General features: G+C 37.0%; 2 protein-coding genes and 1 pseudogene across 3 annotated transcripts; 2 read left to right on the plus strand and 1 right to left on the minus strand.

Annotated features, from left to right (window-relative positions):
* Positions 1-274: 274 nt before the first annotated feature.
* On the plus strand, positions 275-4,031 carry LOC149940618 (uncharacterized; annotated as a pseudogene).
* A 5,584-nt stretch (positions 4,032-9,615) lies between these two features.
* On the plus strand, positions 9,616-15,307 carry Plap (phospholipase A2 activator protein). Its single transcript, XM_090177820.1, has 10 exons — positions 9,616-9,934; positions 9,992-10,185; positions 10,251-10,472; positions 10,539-10,887; positions 11,391-11,554; positions 12,322-12,479; positions 12,995-13,214; positions 13,287-13,406; positions 13,862-14,137; positions 14,499-15,307. The coding sequence occupies exons 1-10, from the start codon at positions 9,795-9,797 to the stop codon at positions 15,071-15,073; spliced, it is 2,418 nt and encodes an 805-aa protein (XP_090033946.1). The 5' UTR covers positions 9,616-9,794; the 3' UTR covers positions 15,074-15,307.
* Positions 15,308-15,403: 96 nt separating this feature from the next.
* LOC149940620 (transcription elongation factor 1 homolog) lies at positions 15,404-16,320 on the minus strand. Of its 2 annotated transcripts, none has more exons than XM_090177822.1 (4): positions 16,228-16,320; positions 15,860-15,987; positions 15,724-15,794; positions 15,404-15,660 (listed from the first exon to the last, which is right to left on the minus strand). In XM_090177822.1, the coding sequence occupies exons 2-4, from the start codon at positions 15,973-15,975 to the stop codon at positions 15,596-15,598; spliced, it is 252 nt and encodes an 83-aa protein (XP_090033948.1). In that variant the 5' UTR covers positions 15,976-15,987; positions 16,228-16,320; the 3' UTR covers positions 15,404-15,595. The 2 variants fall into 2 exon arrangements, with proteins under 2 accessions (XP_090033948.1, XP_090033949.1); XM_090177823.1 differs by lacking the exon at positions 16,228-16,320 and adding an exon at positions 16,129-16,185.
* Between the last annotated feature and the right edge of the window lie 244 nt (positions 16,321-16,564).

Here is a 16,564-nt window from a genome sequence, read left to right on the forward strand (position 1 = left end):
ACATATTATTTTATAATCATCAAAGTTCATGTTCGAAACAGAGATATAAAGAGAGAGGATGAGGGATCCGGCGCCCCTTTAATTTTATTCAGCGCGGCCAGCCACTGAAGCGAGACAATTATATAGGAAGTGTTTGAAACAATAGATTACAAACATAGCCGCGCCACAGAGCGCAGAGAGCCAATATGACCCGTTTCAATTTTGGTTTCAAAGTTAGGCGAAATTAGTCGGACGTTCGTTGGAAAAATAGCGTTAAAAATAGTCGCTCTACATCATGATTCTTTTACAGAGATGGACCTACGATTGCTGCGTTTTTTCCCTAATTTTGGCCTACCAGCTTGGTCAACTACTCGCTCTGCCTTCTTCTAAAGAAAAGAGTCTTAAGTACGAAATGCAACCGGAAATGGGGTCTCCTGGACACATGCCTCTCGCTCCCTTTTGTAAGATATTATTATTACGTTTTTGTAATAAGTGTTACCAAGAATGCATTCATGTTCCTAAGTTGGCTTCTGGTACCACGTCTTCGCAATGAAAATTCGTCTACTCTTTTAATTACAAAATGTACACACAGATATCAAACGACTATGGACTGAGATTATTAGAATATCTGCCATCACATATTTTTGGTACTTCAATGCATTCTTGGTATTACGTCGTTGTCTCTGTGGAAGCAAATTCGCTATTATTTTTGTGATAAAATAATTTTAAAGTTTAAAATTGTTGCTACTAGGTTTATCGAAAGCTAGAGATAATTGGTACTAGTTAGGCAGCGCGTGTTAGCAAACGATTTTTTGTTTTAGATTATACTTTCATTAAGCCTGTTCTGGTAGTTAAGTCTAATAGCTAAAATGTTGAAATAATATATAATAACATATAAATTTAATTATACCATAGATTACTTAATCCATGATTAAACGTTATATTTAATCATGATTTAATACAAAACTACGAACTATCTTGCTCGACTACGTGGCGCTATTATCTACAAAGTATGAAGAAGGGATTATAAAAAAAAATATGATGAAAGCCGTGGCGCCACCTACAGGGTGTTTCGCCTAATTTTAAGGAGTTGTAGGGGTGAGTTGAGAAGTATGCCTTTTTTCCCATTTTCCTACTATGAGTTAAAAGAGCGCCAGAGAGCTTCAAAGTGTGGCTACTGTCCCCTGGGAGTAGGCTGCAACAAGCGTAAAACCACGCAACAGGGACTTTATATACTGTTTAAGTCTACTTTTTTACGCTGGTTCCCTCGATTTGTTTACAAAGTCCTTTTTTACCTATCACACGAACCCAAACCTTAATGTTCGCGTTTCCCTGCTGCTTGGTTTTGCGCTTGTTGCAGCCTACTTCCGGGGGCTAGTACGCCACACTTTGAAGCTCTCTGGCCCTCTTTTAACTCATCGTAGGAAAAAACAGGCATAGTTCTCAACTCACCCCTACAACTCCTTAAAATTTTTGCATAACCTTTTGAAACACCCTGTATATTTTCAAATTACAAAAAGTATATAAGGAAAAGTTGTTAACTAAGGGGTTACTTTCCAGCACCATCGATTGGTAAATCATCCCCGTTCCTGGCAGCAACGTATTACTTCAACCCTATTAGAAGGCAGGCCAGCAGTGAAGCAGAAACGCCCGCCGAAGAGACGCTAGAGGACGGGTGTAGGGCCGCTGACGGTCGTGAAGGCACTTGCTACGACGCCATGAAATGTATCGACCTTGACGGAGTACCCATGGGCCGATGCGGCGCGCAAAACAGCGTTTGCTGCATATGTAAGATTCTATTAACAAAGACCGTTATACGGCGCAAACTATATCGCTTTTTGCCCCTTGTTAGTTGAGAGAACTTGCGGTGGGTCAAATACACAACACGTGACGTACTTCCGGAACCCAAATTACCCATCTTCGTACAATAAGGAAGACATGTGTAAGCTACGGGTGGAGAGGAGGGACACCAACGTTTGCCAGATACGGCTGGATTTCATCAATTTTGACTTGTCTCGACCCAAGGAAGGAAATTGCTCCCAGGACATGCTGGTCATTTCTGGACAGAACGAAAACAATCTCATTCCAAAGATTTGCGGGGCTAATTCGGGACAGCACTGTAAGAACTATTTACGACCATCCCAATATATAAACAAACACGGAAAGCGAAGCCATTGAAGGTCGATTTTCATGCTTTTAGTTACACTAGATGGCGCCAATTTAAACATTTTGGTGGGAAAGTTATAAATAATTACCAAATAATTTTAAAAAAACTACTTATAACATTATATTAAGCGATGCTTTATGTAAAAGCTATTAAAAAAAACAACTTTGGGGGGGGGGAGGAAATCCCACTTAAAAAAAGAAAGATGACCAAAATATTTTTCACGTTTTTTGAATTATTTAAAATTTCTACGTTTCATGCCACTGGTGCCATCTGGTAAGACTTAAGTTATTATAAATATTCCCCCAATAGCGTGGCTCTCTGTGAAAGGATCTTCTCCATGTATCTGTTTTACAAAAAAAAGATTATTTTTAACGTTAACTACTCAAATTATCAGATTACATTGACGTTGACGAAAGCGGAATGGTAAGTTTACACGTCATGATGGTCAATAATTATCCCCGAACGTTCGACATAAAAGTTACCCAAATAGCTTGCAACACCGCCCTGACCGGTACGTATCGAACTCCCATTTCTTCAATTGCCTGAAGTGGATTACTCATTGTACAAAATACCAATTTAGCGCCATCTCATTGCCTGCAATACTTCGTCGGAACCAGCGGATATATTAAAAGTTTCAACTACGACGCGGCGGAAGTAGATGGTCAAGGTTACCCCAATGACATGGACTACACGATATGCCTGAGAAAAGAACCGGGGTTCTGTTCCGTTTCTTACGAGCTGGCAACGACATCCGCCGGAGCAGTGCCCTTCGGAGTGGGGTCTCTTCCATCGAGCTCGTTGCCATCTGGACCAGTACTGGCCGAATGTCCTGACGATTTCTTAGTCATCGGTGGTGTTAGAGTATGCAGCGGTCGATTGAACGCGTCGTCCTTACCCACAAGAGCCAATTCTAGAGTCGGCAATGGTACCCTGGCCCCTACGTTCAACCAACAAACGGGGCTCATAACTGGTACGTTATCCCTTAAGTTTCAAATACGTGTGTCAGTTCCTTAAAAGCCGAAGATGGCTAGTTGCAAGATATATGTGCTATGCAAGCAGCCAACTACCCGTGAAAGACAGAGTAAACCGAATAACTATGTAGTCGGCCTTTAACTTCAGCGTGTTTAATTGGCTCTGAGAGCCATTTCTAAAATGATAACGCAATTTTGGTGCACTTTAAACTACCTGTTAAACGCTTCAATAAAACATCTTCAAGGAAATCGCCAAGTAATATTTCCAAGAACCAGGACCTGAAAGTTACTGTTTATATAGTGCTTGTTGAAATAATGAAAACTTTTCACCTTTATACGGCATGCAACAAGTGTTTCCATTTAACAAGGTATTTTTGTTTACATATTAAGGCTTAGCAAAAACACGAAGTTCGGTTTACAGGTGAAAAGTTTCCATTATTTCAACAAGCAGTAACTTGTAGTTCTTGGCGATTTCCTTGAAAAGGTTTTATTTAAGCGTCTATTAGTTCCCCAATCTTTAATTAAAATTTTGTGAACAACTTAAATGATGGTTTCTGGCCAATTACTCTAAGAATAATCAAAAATCTTGTTGTCCAGGGTCTAGTAATTATAAGTTGCTTCTTTTCCTCACTAGAGGCGCTTATCGTTTCAATTACGACGTGAATTCTACGTTTAGTGTTTGGTAAAATACTTCGTTCTTAGTATTTAAAATAAAATGCTAAATACTCGCTAGATTAAGTATTTAAAATACTGCCCAACACTGTCACTTCATCGATTATTTAAATGCTCAATACCTAATAATCTAAATCGTTACAGATACAACATCGGGGCCGTTTTTCGTTCGATTTGTATCGAATTTGTACAACAACGCCCGTGGATTTTATTTGCTGTACAAACAAAACCCATGCAAATAAGGCGCAACCTAGTCTCATCCATAGGCTTTTCTATGGTCTCATCACCTCTAACTATGGTCTCAATTTTTCACTAAATTTTTTACTATTTGTTTTAATTATTAAAAAAAATGTATTTATCATTTTATTCCTACGATTAATAAAGAAGTCAATATCATTTTGATCTACAAGTTATTAATTAAATAAAAAGTGCGTTTTTCATAAAAGGAGGAACCATACATTTCTAATGGTTTCACATAACCATAATACTTCCGTTTTCCTCTCTCGAGCGCTTCAATACAACACATAGTTAATTAGACAGTTTCAGAAACTTATGAAAATGGCGCTAACGCAGACAGAATCAGCAACCTCTCAATTACGTTTCGAAGCCAAACATAAGGTCCCCAATGGGGACTCCCGAGGGGTCGGACATTTGTACAAAATCCCGTACACTTCTCAAGAAATCTCCGACGAAATCGCGAAATCCCTGACGAAATCGCAAAATCTTATGAAATCCCGAAATCTTTGACGAAATCGCAAAATCTTATGAAATCCCGAAATCTTTGACGAAATCGCGAAATCTCTGACAAAGTCGCGAAATCTTATGAAATCGCGAAATCTTATGAAATCGTGAAATCTTATGAAATCGTGAAATCTCAGACGAAATCGCGAAATCTTTGACGAAATCGCGAAATCTCCGACGAAATCGCGAAACCTTTGACGAAATCGCGAAATCTCTGACGAAATCGCGAAATCTCCGACGAAATCGCAAAATCTTTGACGAAATCGCGAAATCTTTGACTAAATCGCGAAATCTTTGACGAAATCGCGAAATCACAGAGATTTCGAAATCCCGTACGCTTTTTTTGGGAATGTCCGAATCCTCGGGGACTCCCCATAAGCAAAGGTCTAGGCCAAATTTTTTACAATAACATACCCGTTATTAAGAGGTAGGTATTCAAAATCTGCACCTCCAAGTGGTAATGTATACACGAACGTTTTTAGTTCCACCTTGGAGAATAGAACTATTCTCCAAGGTTCCACATCCACATGATATATCGTCGTCGTCGTCGTTGTTGTTGTTGGCGTCCACATTTGCAACACCTTCCATATCTTTTTAACGGAGTGACACAATAACGACGTTTTCTCCAGGCATAATGAACAGGTTTTTCTCTATCTGCACAACCAAGTTTCGCTGGTTAAAAGTAGTTAGCGGCGATTTGCCAGCCCCTTTCATCCGACCCCCACTTAAAAACATTTTTTAAAATACGCAGTCTTATAATTTTGGATCTGTTTGACTTTTAAATTTCGATTCTTTTTTTGTGTGCAAGTTTCAACTACATCCCCCTTTTCCGATTTTGAGCGTTGACTTAGGAACTCTAATTATTACCGAACTGAGTGACATAAAAAATTGATTTCTTTTTTAAAATACGTATTTATCTTACTTTTAGTGGTGTGCCACGTTATGGCACCCTAGAAAAATTAGGGGCCCTTGGGCGCCACTTAAACCATATTTCCGCTGGCGTTCGTTTTTGCCTTACTTACTTATCGAAGCCGTGTACGGCCAGAAGTAACAAATAAGTGTGACCCTTACTTATCGAAGCCGTGTATGGCCAGTAGAAACAAATAAGTGTGACAGTTACTTATCGAAGCCGTGTATGGCCAACGTTATTCGCGTGCGATTTGAGGTATAACTTTGAAAATTGATATAGTTATCAGGGTGGGTATTGCGGATATTTTACCAGACTTAATTTTAATTTAACCAAGGCTTGGCATGTTTTGGCCTATTTTTAACGCTATTCGCGTGCGATTTGAGGTATAACTTATTTTTGTAGACAATAGGGGTCACTAATCATAAGGATTAGTTTTAAAAAATTCCTTATTTCCAAGACTGATGGGGACCTTATGATAGGCTTATTTTTAAACTAAATAATTATAGACTTATGGTAGTAAATAATTTAATGGAGGTGTTTATAGACTTATACAAAAGTGACATAATTATGTCACTTTTGCTTATAGCATAAGTAACATAATAAAAATAAGTTTGACACTTCCTATAGCTTTAAAGGGCAACGCAAGCTCTGTGGCAAAAAAAAAAGCATGGTGCTTTTTAACCCCCTCCACCCCCACTCGGTACTGGCGAGACCATGCAGAGTTTACCGTAAATTTCGCACTTTGCATACATAGGCACACAAATTCCAGCTCACTTGCGTTGCCCTTTAATGCTAATTTCCTGACCGAACCTTTTTTCGACACTGACATTCTCCCGAAGCTCCAACTTTGACTTGCATCTGCAATGAGTAGCGTGTTATCGTCCTTGGCAGGAGTATATTTCGCCAAAGGCATATTTTATAAATTGCGCAATAGCTCTGAAAATCAGATCGGTGACAATTTTCCTAATTTACATATTTATTATGTTACTTATGCTTATAGTGTTACCATATGTAACATAATTACTCATAAGTATGCTACTAGCTCTAATTCTTCACTAACGGTTTGTTTCACAGTTATTGCGTCCTCTGTACCCTACGTCATATTTGACGTCATCGAATCTCAAATGCCGATTATTCCATCGCAGAATTAGCTCTACGTCTGATAAACCAACGGCCATTATTTTAGTAAAGTAAGTAAACAAACCGGTTCGAACAACCAAGGCTTAGGAGCTAAAATTAACTACAATATAGTGTCAAGTTCTGTTAATGTAATTAATTTGCAAATTAATGAAGTTCTCGGAGACTCACGTTCTAAAATAAATTTGCATTGTCAAATAAAAGAAGCAGGTTTATTGCAAAAATAGTTGAAATAGTCTTAGTCGATAATTCAAAATAACGGTGAAAAACGCCGCCGATCAGTTTAGTAGAATATTTTCGGCAGCGTAATCGTCGGCCATTTTCGGTATGGAGATACAGGCCGGAAGGCAGGCAAGGCTGCCAGATTTCGATAGACCGAAAACGGCCAACTCTCTCAAATGTTTTCGTTTTCAAAACGAACATTTTGCGGCGTAGCTATCGACTAAGGGCCCGTTGCAAAAGTTCGTTCGGCTAGGATTCTACGTCACGATTCTAGCTAAATGGCGCGTGTCTAGCCAGTTGGCGATCCTAGCCGAAAAACGCGTTGCTAAAGTATATTTTCAATTTGGCTAGCGAGAATTATTCCTAGCCGATTGGCGACTGCTCCTACGCAGCCGCCGATCGGCTAGAGCGGGAAAAATGGCTGAATTTATCGCGTTGCTTGATTTAAATGAATTGAATAATCGCGGAAATGAAGCTGCAGAACCTGATTTAGGGCACGAAAGAGTACGGCATGAACGTCCAAATCCATTAGAGCTGTCTGAGAAGGAATTTTTACAAGATTATCGTCTTCCGAACCCGTATTTTTTAAATTGTGGACTGAGCATGACGTATTGCGCGGTCGGCCACCGTTGCATTCTGCAGCTCAGGAATGTCTTTTTTCTTAATAAACTCGATAGCTTAGAATAAGAGAAGGGTATTTATATTATTGCTTATTAATAATATGTATTGTCTGAGATCTTTCGCACGCGTGTATTGACAATGCCAAGCTAACCGTCATTTTAGTAAAGCCGTTTTCCCAGGACACTTCATCTGAATTTTTTGACCCAAAAGAGTTCATGAACAAATTTTCATTTAGCTACATTAGAAATTTACTGTTTAATTGGTGCAAATAGCTATTTCGATTAAATATTGAAAAATATTAAATTTGACGCGTTTTCCCCCCTCCTAAAAAATCCTTAAACGATGGCCCTGCGTTTGCTGCGTCTGGGTACAGAGCGTTTTGAATTTTCCCACAGATATGGAGGAGTTTGAACCAAGAATGCATTTATTTAAACGCATTTATAAATATAAATAAATACATACATTATCGCGTTGACGGAGTGCGACTAGTTCTGAAATTATGGTAATTTGGAAAATCGGTGAATTACGCGGTAATTTACCATGTTGCAGTAATTTACCGTAATTATCTTTATTTAAATATGACGTTTTTACGATTTAAACAAGGAAAACATTGAAGTAACGCTTTTATTGGGTATTTTACGTTTTAGAAATTATCACAAAAGTTAACAAGTGTGCCCAAAACTTTGCAATTTTCCAGAGCCAACCACCGAAACCTCTGAAGCTATTTCATCCCAGCCCTTGCTGAATTCTTCGGCACTGTTATACTTATTTTCGTACCCCATGTCGCGGTTTAATAAACCTTGTCTAACTTCTAAACCGGAAATGAGAGCGTATTTTCCCTTTCGGTAAATTTGGGTTGGTACCCTTCTCTCGGTGCCATTATTTTTTAAACTTTTAAAGTTATATTTAAAATAGAACCAAACAATCTACGCTTAAAATTGGAGAATTGGCGTCTGCTTAAAAACGAACTATTTCCCCGCGTAAATAGCATCTTCTGATTGGTTAAACAATGCGCGCGGTAAAAAATAAAAAGTAGATGAGTTTGCTAGAATCTCGTTTGGCTAGATCGCACATCGGCGACTTTTGCAACGCGTTTTTTTGAAATCCGCCAAACGACCTAGCCGATCAGCGATCGCTAGCCAATCTGCGATCGCTAGCCAATCGGCTAGGTTTTTCAGAATGACTTTTGCAACGGGCCCTTAGACTATTCAGGTTGAGCTTTTCTGGCGCAGATTCTTTTGAGCCTAGGCCTAACTCTTCGACGACTTGTTCCATTTTCAGAAAGCGATCACAAACCGAGCGAGTTTATAAATTTCCATAATGCTACATTGGGCTGACTAAATTCCTTCTCAATTTAGAGGTTTTCCATTGGCTTATATACCTATGTTAGTAGCCAATAGTGTGACTGCCAAAATTACTAGGATTAATAAAAAGGTTAAAATCTAACGTGAAACAAACCGTTAGTGAAGATTTTTGAATGGAATGAAGGTACAGTGGCATACTTATGGGGTTTTATGTTACATATGGTAATACTGTATTATTTCTGGCGCCATCTAGAGGCAACATAACGGACTATTTTGTCAACACGTTTGCCGCCAATGACAACATGGGCCAAATAATGATAAATCCAGGACATGACTCTATGCGAAAAACCCGTCCAATAGCGCTAACACCCGACCACTATTGCCCCCTATTGGGAAAAGCGCGCGATCGCGGACCTACGTCATTTTGGGGGCATATTTTTTAGGGGCAGTTTTCAAAAATAATACACGTGGTCGTCGTAGTAAATATCCCGGAATATTTATTTACAGTTATCATATATAGTGTGGTTATAAATGTAAGTACTTATTTTTATACGTACTAAGTTCATAATTAGTATAATATATATAATTATATAATACTTTCCTAGAATCGTTAAAATTAATCTAAATCTGAGAGGCCAATATGGCAGGATTTTTGAATAACAACCGCCACTTATTTCCGAATTCCGACTTAAGCAACACTAGATGGCGTTCGGGAAACCGGAAATTTCTGCTTGATTTTGCTCCCAATTTTTTTTTTATTTGCTCCTTTTCTCCACCTACTAAAATGGCCGCCTGTTACTTTTGGTGGACGACCGATTTAGTACGTGAGAAGGTACCAGAGTCATGTCCTGGATTTATCATTATTTGGCCCATGATGACAATGACTTTGTGGCGACTGGAGAGCGAAATCAGCGAATGAAATATTTTGTGCCCTTTCCGGCTTTAGTGAAAAAATGGCTTCCCCTTTAAGCTTGTAAAATTACGTTGTCATTGGATTTCTTCGAAGTGTTTTGCCGGTTTGTTTTAAATCAGAATCACTATATTGTAAAGTATTAACGAATTAAATATAAATGGAATCGCCGTATCGAATACGGTGTTCGTTGTTGGGTCATTCTATGGATGTACGTGCGGTTTCTGTCGCCTATATTCCGGAAGATGCTATTGTTACAGGCTCTAGGGATCGTACTACGAGGATTTGGAAACCAAACGAGTAAGAGTTAATTAATTATTTTGAAACTAAGCATTAATTTAATTTTGTTGCACAAAGGCAAGGGAAGGACTACTTGGAATCTCAGTGTATGCTTGGTCCTACAAACTTCGTTTCTAGCGTTTGTTCCGTTCCCCCATCGGAACAATATCCACATGGTTTAATAATTGCTGGGAGCAATGATTGCTCTATATATGCATTTTCTATAGATTCACCAAACCCCAAGTACAAACTTCTAGGACACGGTGGCACTGGTTAGTTCAAGATATAGTTTCCCGTTCCTGGTTACATCACTGAATATTTTATATTTTGCTTGTAGTATGTGCGTTAGCTTCTGGAAAGTTTGGTACGGTCGTTAGTGGATCTTGGGATAAGACTGCTAGAATATGGCTTGGTCAAAAATGCATGATGACTCTGGAGGGCCATCAAGCCGCTGTATGGGCGGTTCATATTTTACCAGCTCAAGGGTTGACCCTGACTGGATCAGCTGACAAAACTATAAGAATGTGGCGAGCTGGAAAATGCGAAAAAGTATTCACAGGTAATAAAACAAAATTATCACTTAAATTTTGTTGGAGTGTTGTTGATTACATCTCTTGTTTTGCAGGTCATGAAGACTGTGTCAGAGATATTGTCTCGAACTCCGCAAAAGAGTTCTTGTCATGCTCTAACGATGCTACAATACGTCTATGGGCTGTGACTGGGGAATGCTTAAGAGTATATCAAGGGCACACAAACTTTATCTATGGAATAGCCATTATTCCTGACACAGATATGTTTGCCACCGCTGGTGAAGATAGGTGTATCAAAATATGGAGATTACCCGCGGAAAATGCTTCCAATTGTAAATCAATTATGAATGAAGATGACGAGTGCTTACAAACCATTCCCATTCCTGCTCAATCTGTCTGGGCTTTAGCTTCCTTATCAAACGGAGATTTAGTAGCTGGCACCAGGTAATTAATTTTTGCTTTTAATCTAATAACAGGGCTCCCTGTAGGTCCCCAGAATGGTCCTTATTTTGCTTCAAGGTCCCTAAACTCCCCTTAAAAAAGAGCTTTGTTCCCTAAGTACCGTTTTTTTTTTAATAAATTCGCAGAAAAACACCAGATAAAATATTGTATAGTTTTATTTCAGCACAGTTTACAATGTGGTCAAAGCTGAGGTGTATTGACGGGCTTAAGTACAACGTAGTACAAAGTCTGTTTTTGAAATAATTTTAAATCTAAATAAATTTTTCAGATACAATAATTAAAAACTAAGTCAGCCTTTGGGATAATTTAGTTAAAATTAAAGATTTCAATAGCTTCATATTTTTACTTAATTATACTCTACCCTTTAAACTCCAGCGCCACCTGTTAGGTCTTACAAAAGTAACTTTTTCTAGAAATTATTCTTCAGATATTGGTGGGAGCCCTGAATTAACAGAAAAAAATAAAAAAATTATTTGGCTTTTTAGCGATGGAGTAGCTCGTATTTTTAGCCGCCATCCTCAACGCCAGGCTGATCCTGAAGTTTTACGGGACTACGAGGAAGAAGTGTCTAAAAGCAGTCTACCTGCTACTGATCTTGGCGGAATAAAACTCAGCGATTTGCCTGGCAAAGAAGCTCTTTATGAACCAGGTTAATAAAATATATTTTAATCTCAGTATGCAACATTGGGATGCTGCCTTTTAGACGTTGAGGAAATTTGTACGGTGAAAATTTACACGCTAGTGAAATCGTGAACAGTGACATAGTACATAGAGAACCCACCGGCTAAAATTGCCTCCGCTTGAAGATACTGGTGCCATAAAGTCTAGGCACCTGAGTGTTAGGGTTTAAATGTCCTTTTGAAATCATCATTTTTAATTTGGTATTAAACCATGGATGAAGGGTAAATACAACCTTAAGGATAGGTAATTCTATATTGCCACATAGATTTTCAAATGTCATGCAAGTTGGTGCTAGCAGTGTCACAGCCAGAAATTAACTGTTAACTAAGAACATTGAATCATAGCCTCAAATTGAATTTCAATCGTTTACAAAACCCGGGTCGTTCAATAACAAAAATATCATATTTTTGCAATGTGCTGATTATTTTATATGCGAATTTTAAAGAGTGGGTATTCAGTAAAGTATAAGAGCATAAGCAATGGAAACAATTTTACTTTTAAAGGGAGTAGGAACTAAGTTGAAAAACTGTCTGCGAACATGCACTATGATTTGTTTTCAACACAACTAGCATCGTTCACCCCTAGCTTCCGTGAATCATGGTGGAAGAAATGTGAAATTCTTTAATCTACCTTAAATATGGAAGTTCATCCTCCCTTAAAAGCTTCTTAAGAGACCTAAATACATTTATGGTTTCAAGCAAATCTTTCATCCAAGACCTAATTTCTTAAATTTAGGAAAAAGAGATGGCCAAACTAAGTTAATAAGGGATGGTACAAATGTAACATGCCATCAGTGGAGCGCAAGTGATGGTCGTTGGTTGAAAATTGGAGATGTGATGGGTGCTAGTGGAGGTTCCAATGAAACCTCAGGAAAAGTACTTTACGAAGGAAAGGTAATATTGAATAATTTTTGAGCAATTAAATCGTTGGTGTCACAAAATTTGAAAGGTATATAATTTCTTGTTCATTGAAAAAAAGCAGATTTTAATACGCATGCCGAAAAAATTCATAACAATTGGTTTAAGTGCCACAGAATTATTTAAAAACTCATCCTAAATTTCAGGTAGCTCCTCCCCTTCATAGCGTGGCATTTCCTTACAGTGGCAAACCATTGAAATTAAAACAGTTAATTAGTAAATATAATCTAAAGTAAAAATGGTGGCGACCAAATTTTTTGCAATTTTTAGTCCCTTATGAAATATGTTCTACTCTCCGCTGACATAGCAGTAGAAGGGAATTTGAAACTTTGACATAGAATAGAATTGCCAATTGTAATTTCAGAGTACGAAACAAGATAGTTTCTAACTCCAAAATAGTGCCTTTATCAAATTATTTCTATCAGATTATCGTGACATCACCACTTAAATATTTAAATGCCAGTTCTAATACACCTTTTTTTAATTTCAAGGAATATGATTATGTATTCAATGTTGATTTGGATGGAGAAAAATCTTTAAAACTGCCTTACAATGCGGGAGAAGACCCTTACGTGTCTGCTCAAAAATTTATCCACGATAATGATTTAAGCCAATATTACTTAGACCAAATAGCCAATTTTATCATTCAGAATTCCAAAGGATCCCAAATAACTTCTAATTCTAATGGTCAAGCTTACGATCCCTTTACCGGTACACTTATTGTATTTTATTATTTTCTTTGAAAAAGAGTGAATTATTATACAGCTTTGATGGTTTTTTAAGGTGCTTCCCGTTACGTACCTGGTGGGTCAACAATTCAGCAACAAATGCAGATAGGAAATCAAGCTACGGCTATCGATCCTTTCACAGGTGCTGGTCGTTATGTCCCTTCAAATTCTAAAGGTTTTTTTCTTAAATACTTTTTAGTTACTGCATAAGTTCCAAAATCAAATCAACATGCACCTATTTGCTTTTTTGGTGTTTTTTTTTCAACTTTCAACAATTAAAAATATTTGACATAGTACAAAATAGTTTCCAAATTGCCATAAGTCTATAATATTGTATACTTATGAAATTACTGGTTATTTTCCTTCATTTTTAAAAAGTAATCCTAACATTGTATGTAAAATCTTTTGGAAAGAAAGGCAACAATTTATTTATTATAGACTAACAGTATTACAGAAAACTATTTTTTATTAAACAATTTAATTATTCATCAATAATTTAATATATTATTTACTGTTATCACTTAAATTTAATATTAATGAGTAATTTCAATGTACTTAGTTTTGGAACTAAGGCAAAAAAATAGGGTTTGAAAAAAGATAATTTTTTTATCACCTTTTTTTCATATTTAGAAAATGCAACGTCGCAATCTTTAGGTTTAGCCGATTCATCAATGGGCAATCCTTACTTTCCTCAAAAAACCTTTGTTCGCTTTGAATCTGCTCCCAATATATCCGGTGTGTTGAGCAAGCTCAGAGAATTTAACGGAGAAATTTCTAAAGCTCAACAGTTAAGGGAAGAAGAAATAAGAGAATTGGAAGAGTTGCTCAAGAAAGTTGAGACCAACGATGGACAACCTACTGATATTCAAAAAGAGTTGTTGATTAAAATTCTTCAATGGCCTTCTAGTAATAGTCTTGTTTGAATCATAAGTCTGTAATTAAGTTCCATAAGTGTGTCAGTTAGTCGAAATAATTACTGTGTAGAGTAGTGTAGAATTGACGTCATACCCAAAAAGATTAGAGCATCTATTTAGAAAATTACACAACTAAAAAACCAATTGCGCCATTCATATCCTTTGGCTCATCACACACACTCACTTTGATGGTGAGGCACAGAACACGTATTACACCTGATAATGTAAAATTTTTACTGAGAGGTAGACTACATGTGAAAGAAACAGAACTGTCACACTTATGTTAAATATACTTATAGACTTATATTTGAAAAGTAGGTTAAGCTTAATTTTTCTCTCATGATTATTTTCAGAGTTTATCTTTCCTGCATTGGATATCTTGAGGTTTGTTTTGAGGATTCCAAATACAAATGCAAGCCTAACCGAGCTTTGTGGAGTTGATATCCTGTTACAAAAAATCCTTCCTGAATTAAATTCTAACAATTCTCTCCCAGCGAATCAGATGCTTTCTCTTCGCTCACTTAGTAACTGGTTTTCTCACACTTCGGGTCAAAACTTATTAGGTAATCATCGTGATGTAGTGTTAGGCGCTGCTATGAACTGTGTGGACTCTGGCAACAAAAATATTCAAGTGGCATTGGCTACCTTAGTTCTCAATTTTGCAGTTTTACTTGTGGCACGCGGGGTTAATGTTGAGGAGAAGCTTCAATGCTTATCAGGGGCAGGAGTTGTCCTGCAAAAAGTTTCTGATCACGAGGCTATATTTAGAATTTTAGTTTGTTTTGGCACTCTTATGTGGGGTGATCCCCAATCTATCGCGTTCGCTCGAACCTTAGATGTTCAAAATACATTAGAGCGTTTTTCTGATGTTATAGATCCACCTAAGGTTGGCCAATGCGCCACTTACCTAGCTACTCTATTAAAATAAAACCTTTGTCTAAAAAAAAAGCCTTCATTATCCTAAATGAAAAAAAACCGCCCTCAAATTCTTGTAAAAAAATTGTTGAAATTGTGATATTTAAATTTTTGTACAGTGGATTTGTGTTATTGCAAACTAGCATTTATAAATTTTCTTGTTGGAAAATTCTGACTAAAAAATTTATGAACTCTTTGGCGAATTAAATATTTCAGCTTTTGTTGAGCTAAACTGCCTTTCATTCACAATGCATGTTTTATCAGATAGGAAAAATTTAAATGTTGGTATTAATTTACAGCAACTTATATAAAACATATGGCACTTTTTTCAAAAAACACAAACTTTTTAAGAATGTTTATTTTACAAATGAGTGTGTATGAAAGAAAAATTGGTCATATGAAATGAGTTTTCCAAAATGATGATACAAATTTACGGGACATAGTAACACTTAGTTTTGCTCCCTATATTGAAAGCTATAGACGAACTTTATACATGTTATATTTGGTTTGCAAGCTTCTAATTAGTGAAATTAGGCTATGTGTTAGCCTGCTCGCAAGCATCAATCCAATCGCTATACACATCCACTGCTTCCGAAAGGTCTAGTAAATATTGAAAAAAATTTAATATTATAGCTAAAAGTTTCATGACATTTACTATCTTACAATTTATGTTGGTTTGGAAGTCTTCCAAACATACTCTGCAAGTAATCCGTCCTGTATTTCGTTGACGATCCCTATTAATAAAAAAACACATTTAGGTGTTGCTTACTGGTCAGGTATAAGAATAACATTCATATACATTTTAACTTCACATGATTTTTCGTGATTACAGAAAGGGCAGTTGAATTGTGTATCTAGCGGTTGAATGTTCTTTTTCTTTGTAGGTGGTTTTCTCTTACTCCTTCGTCTACCCATATTTATTCAATTCTTGAAAATATAAGACAATCAAATAAATAACCTCAATCTTAGTCCTTAGGCCTTGGTGAATGGTGTTCCCGCGTTTTTTATATTTCCTTAACTAGGACAACCAGAAACAACACCCATTCGCTTTTACATTAATGACCGAACTAATTTTGGTTTCCGGAATTAACGTTATTAATAAAATTACTCGCGACAACGAAAATTAAATTTATCTACATGAAATCGAACGTAATGGATAAAACATACATTATAGACACTCCAAGTTTTGTCAACAATTTGCCAGTTTCAATAACATTACCGCCATCTATCGGTTTCAAACATTCAGCACTGAATAAGGCAGGTTCTGCGACGTGCGGTGCATTGACATTCTGCTCGGTTTATTTATATTTGTTTTACTTTGTGTTTGGTCAAGGATCCTATATGTTTGGTGTAATTCTACCATTTTGTACAGTATTCTTCGGGTTTTTTGTTTTGTTTTTTGTTTATTATCAAATTGCGCGCCTGGTATGAAGGCCCCCGCTATATACACCGGGTACGTTCAGCAGAGCTTTGGTGTGAACAAAGATAATTTAAACTCGTACCC

This window comes from Leiobunum rupestre, chromosome 6 (assembly GCF_980474605.1).
Source record: "Leiobunum rupestre chromosome 6, qqLeiRupe1.1.hap1, whole genome shotgun sequence".
Classification (NCBI taxonomy): domain Eukaryota; kingdom Metazoa; phylum Arthropoda; class Arachnida; order Opiliones; family Sclerosomatidae; genus Leiobunum; species Leiobunum rupestre.

Coding starts and splice junctions, on each gene's coding strand:
- Plap (XM_090177820.1), top strand. CDS start 9,795: ATGGAATCGCCGTATCGAATACGGTGTTCGTTGTTGGGTCATTCTATG. Junction 10,888..11,390: donor GATTTAGTAGCTGGCACCAG/GTAATTAATTTT, acceptor TTGGCTTTTTAG/CGATGGAGTAGCTCGTATTT. Junction 11,555..12,321: donor AGAAGCTCTTTATGAACCAG/GTTAATAAAATA, acceptor TCTTAAATTTAG/GAAAAAGAGATGGCCAAACT.
- LOC149940620 (XM_090177822.1), bottom strand. CDS start 15,975: ATGGGTAGACGAAGGAGTAAGAGAAAACCACCTACAAAGAAAAAGAAC. Junction 15,795..15,859: donor AAATCATGTGAAGTTAAAAT/GTATATGAATGT, acceptor TTTTATTAATAG/GGATCGTCAACGAAATACAG. Junction 15,661..15,723: donor CTTCCAAACCAACATAAATT/GTAAGATAGTAA, acceptor AATATTTACTAG/ACCTTTCGGAAGCAGTGGAT.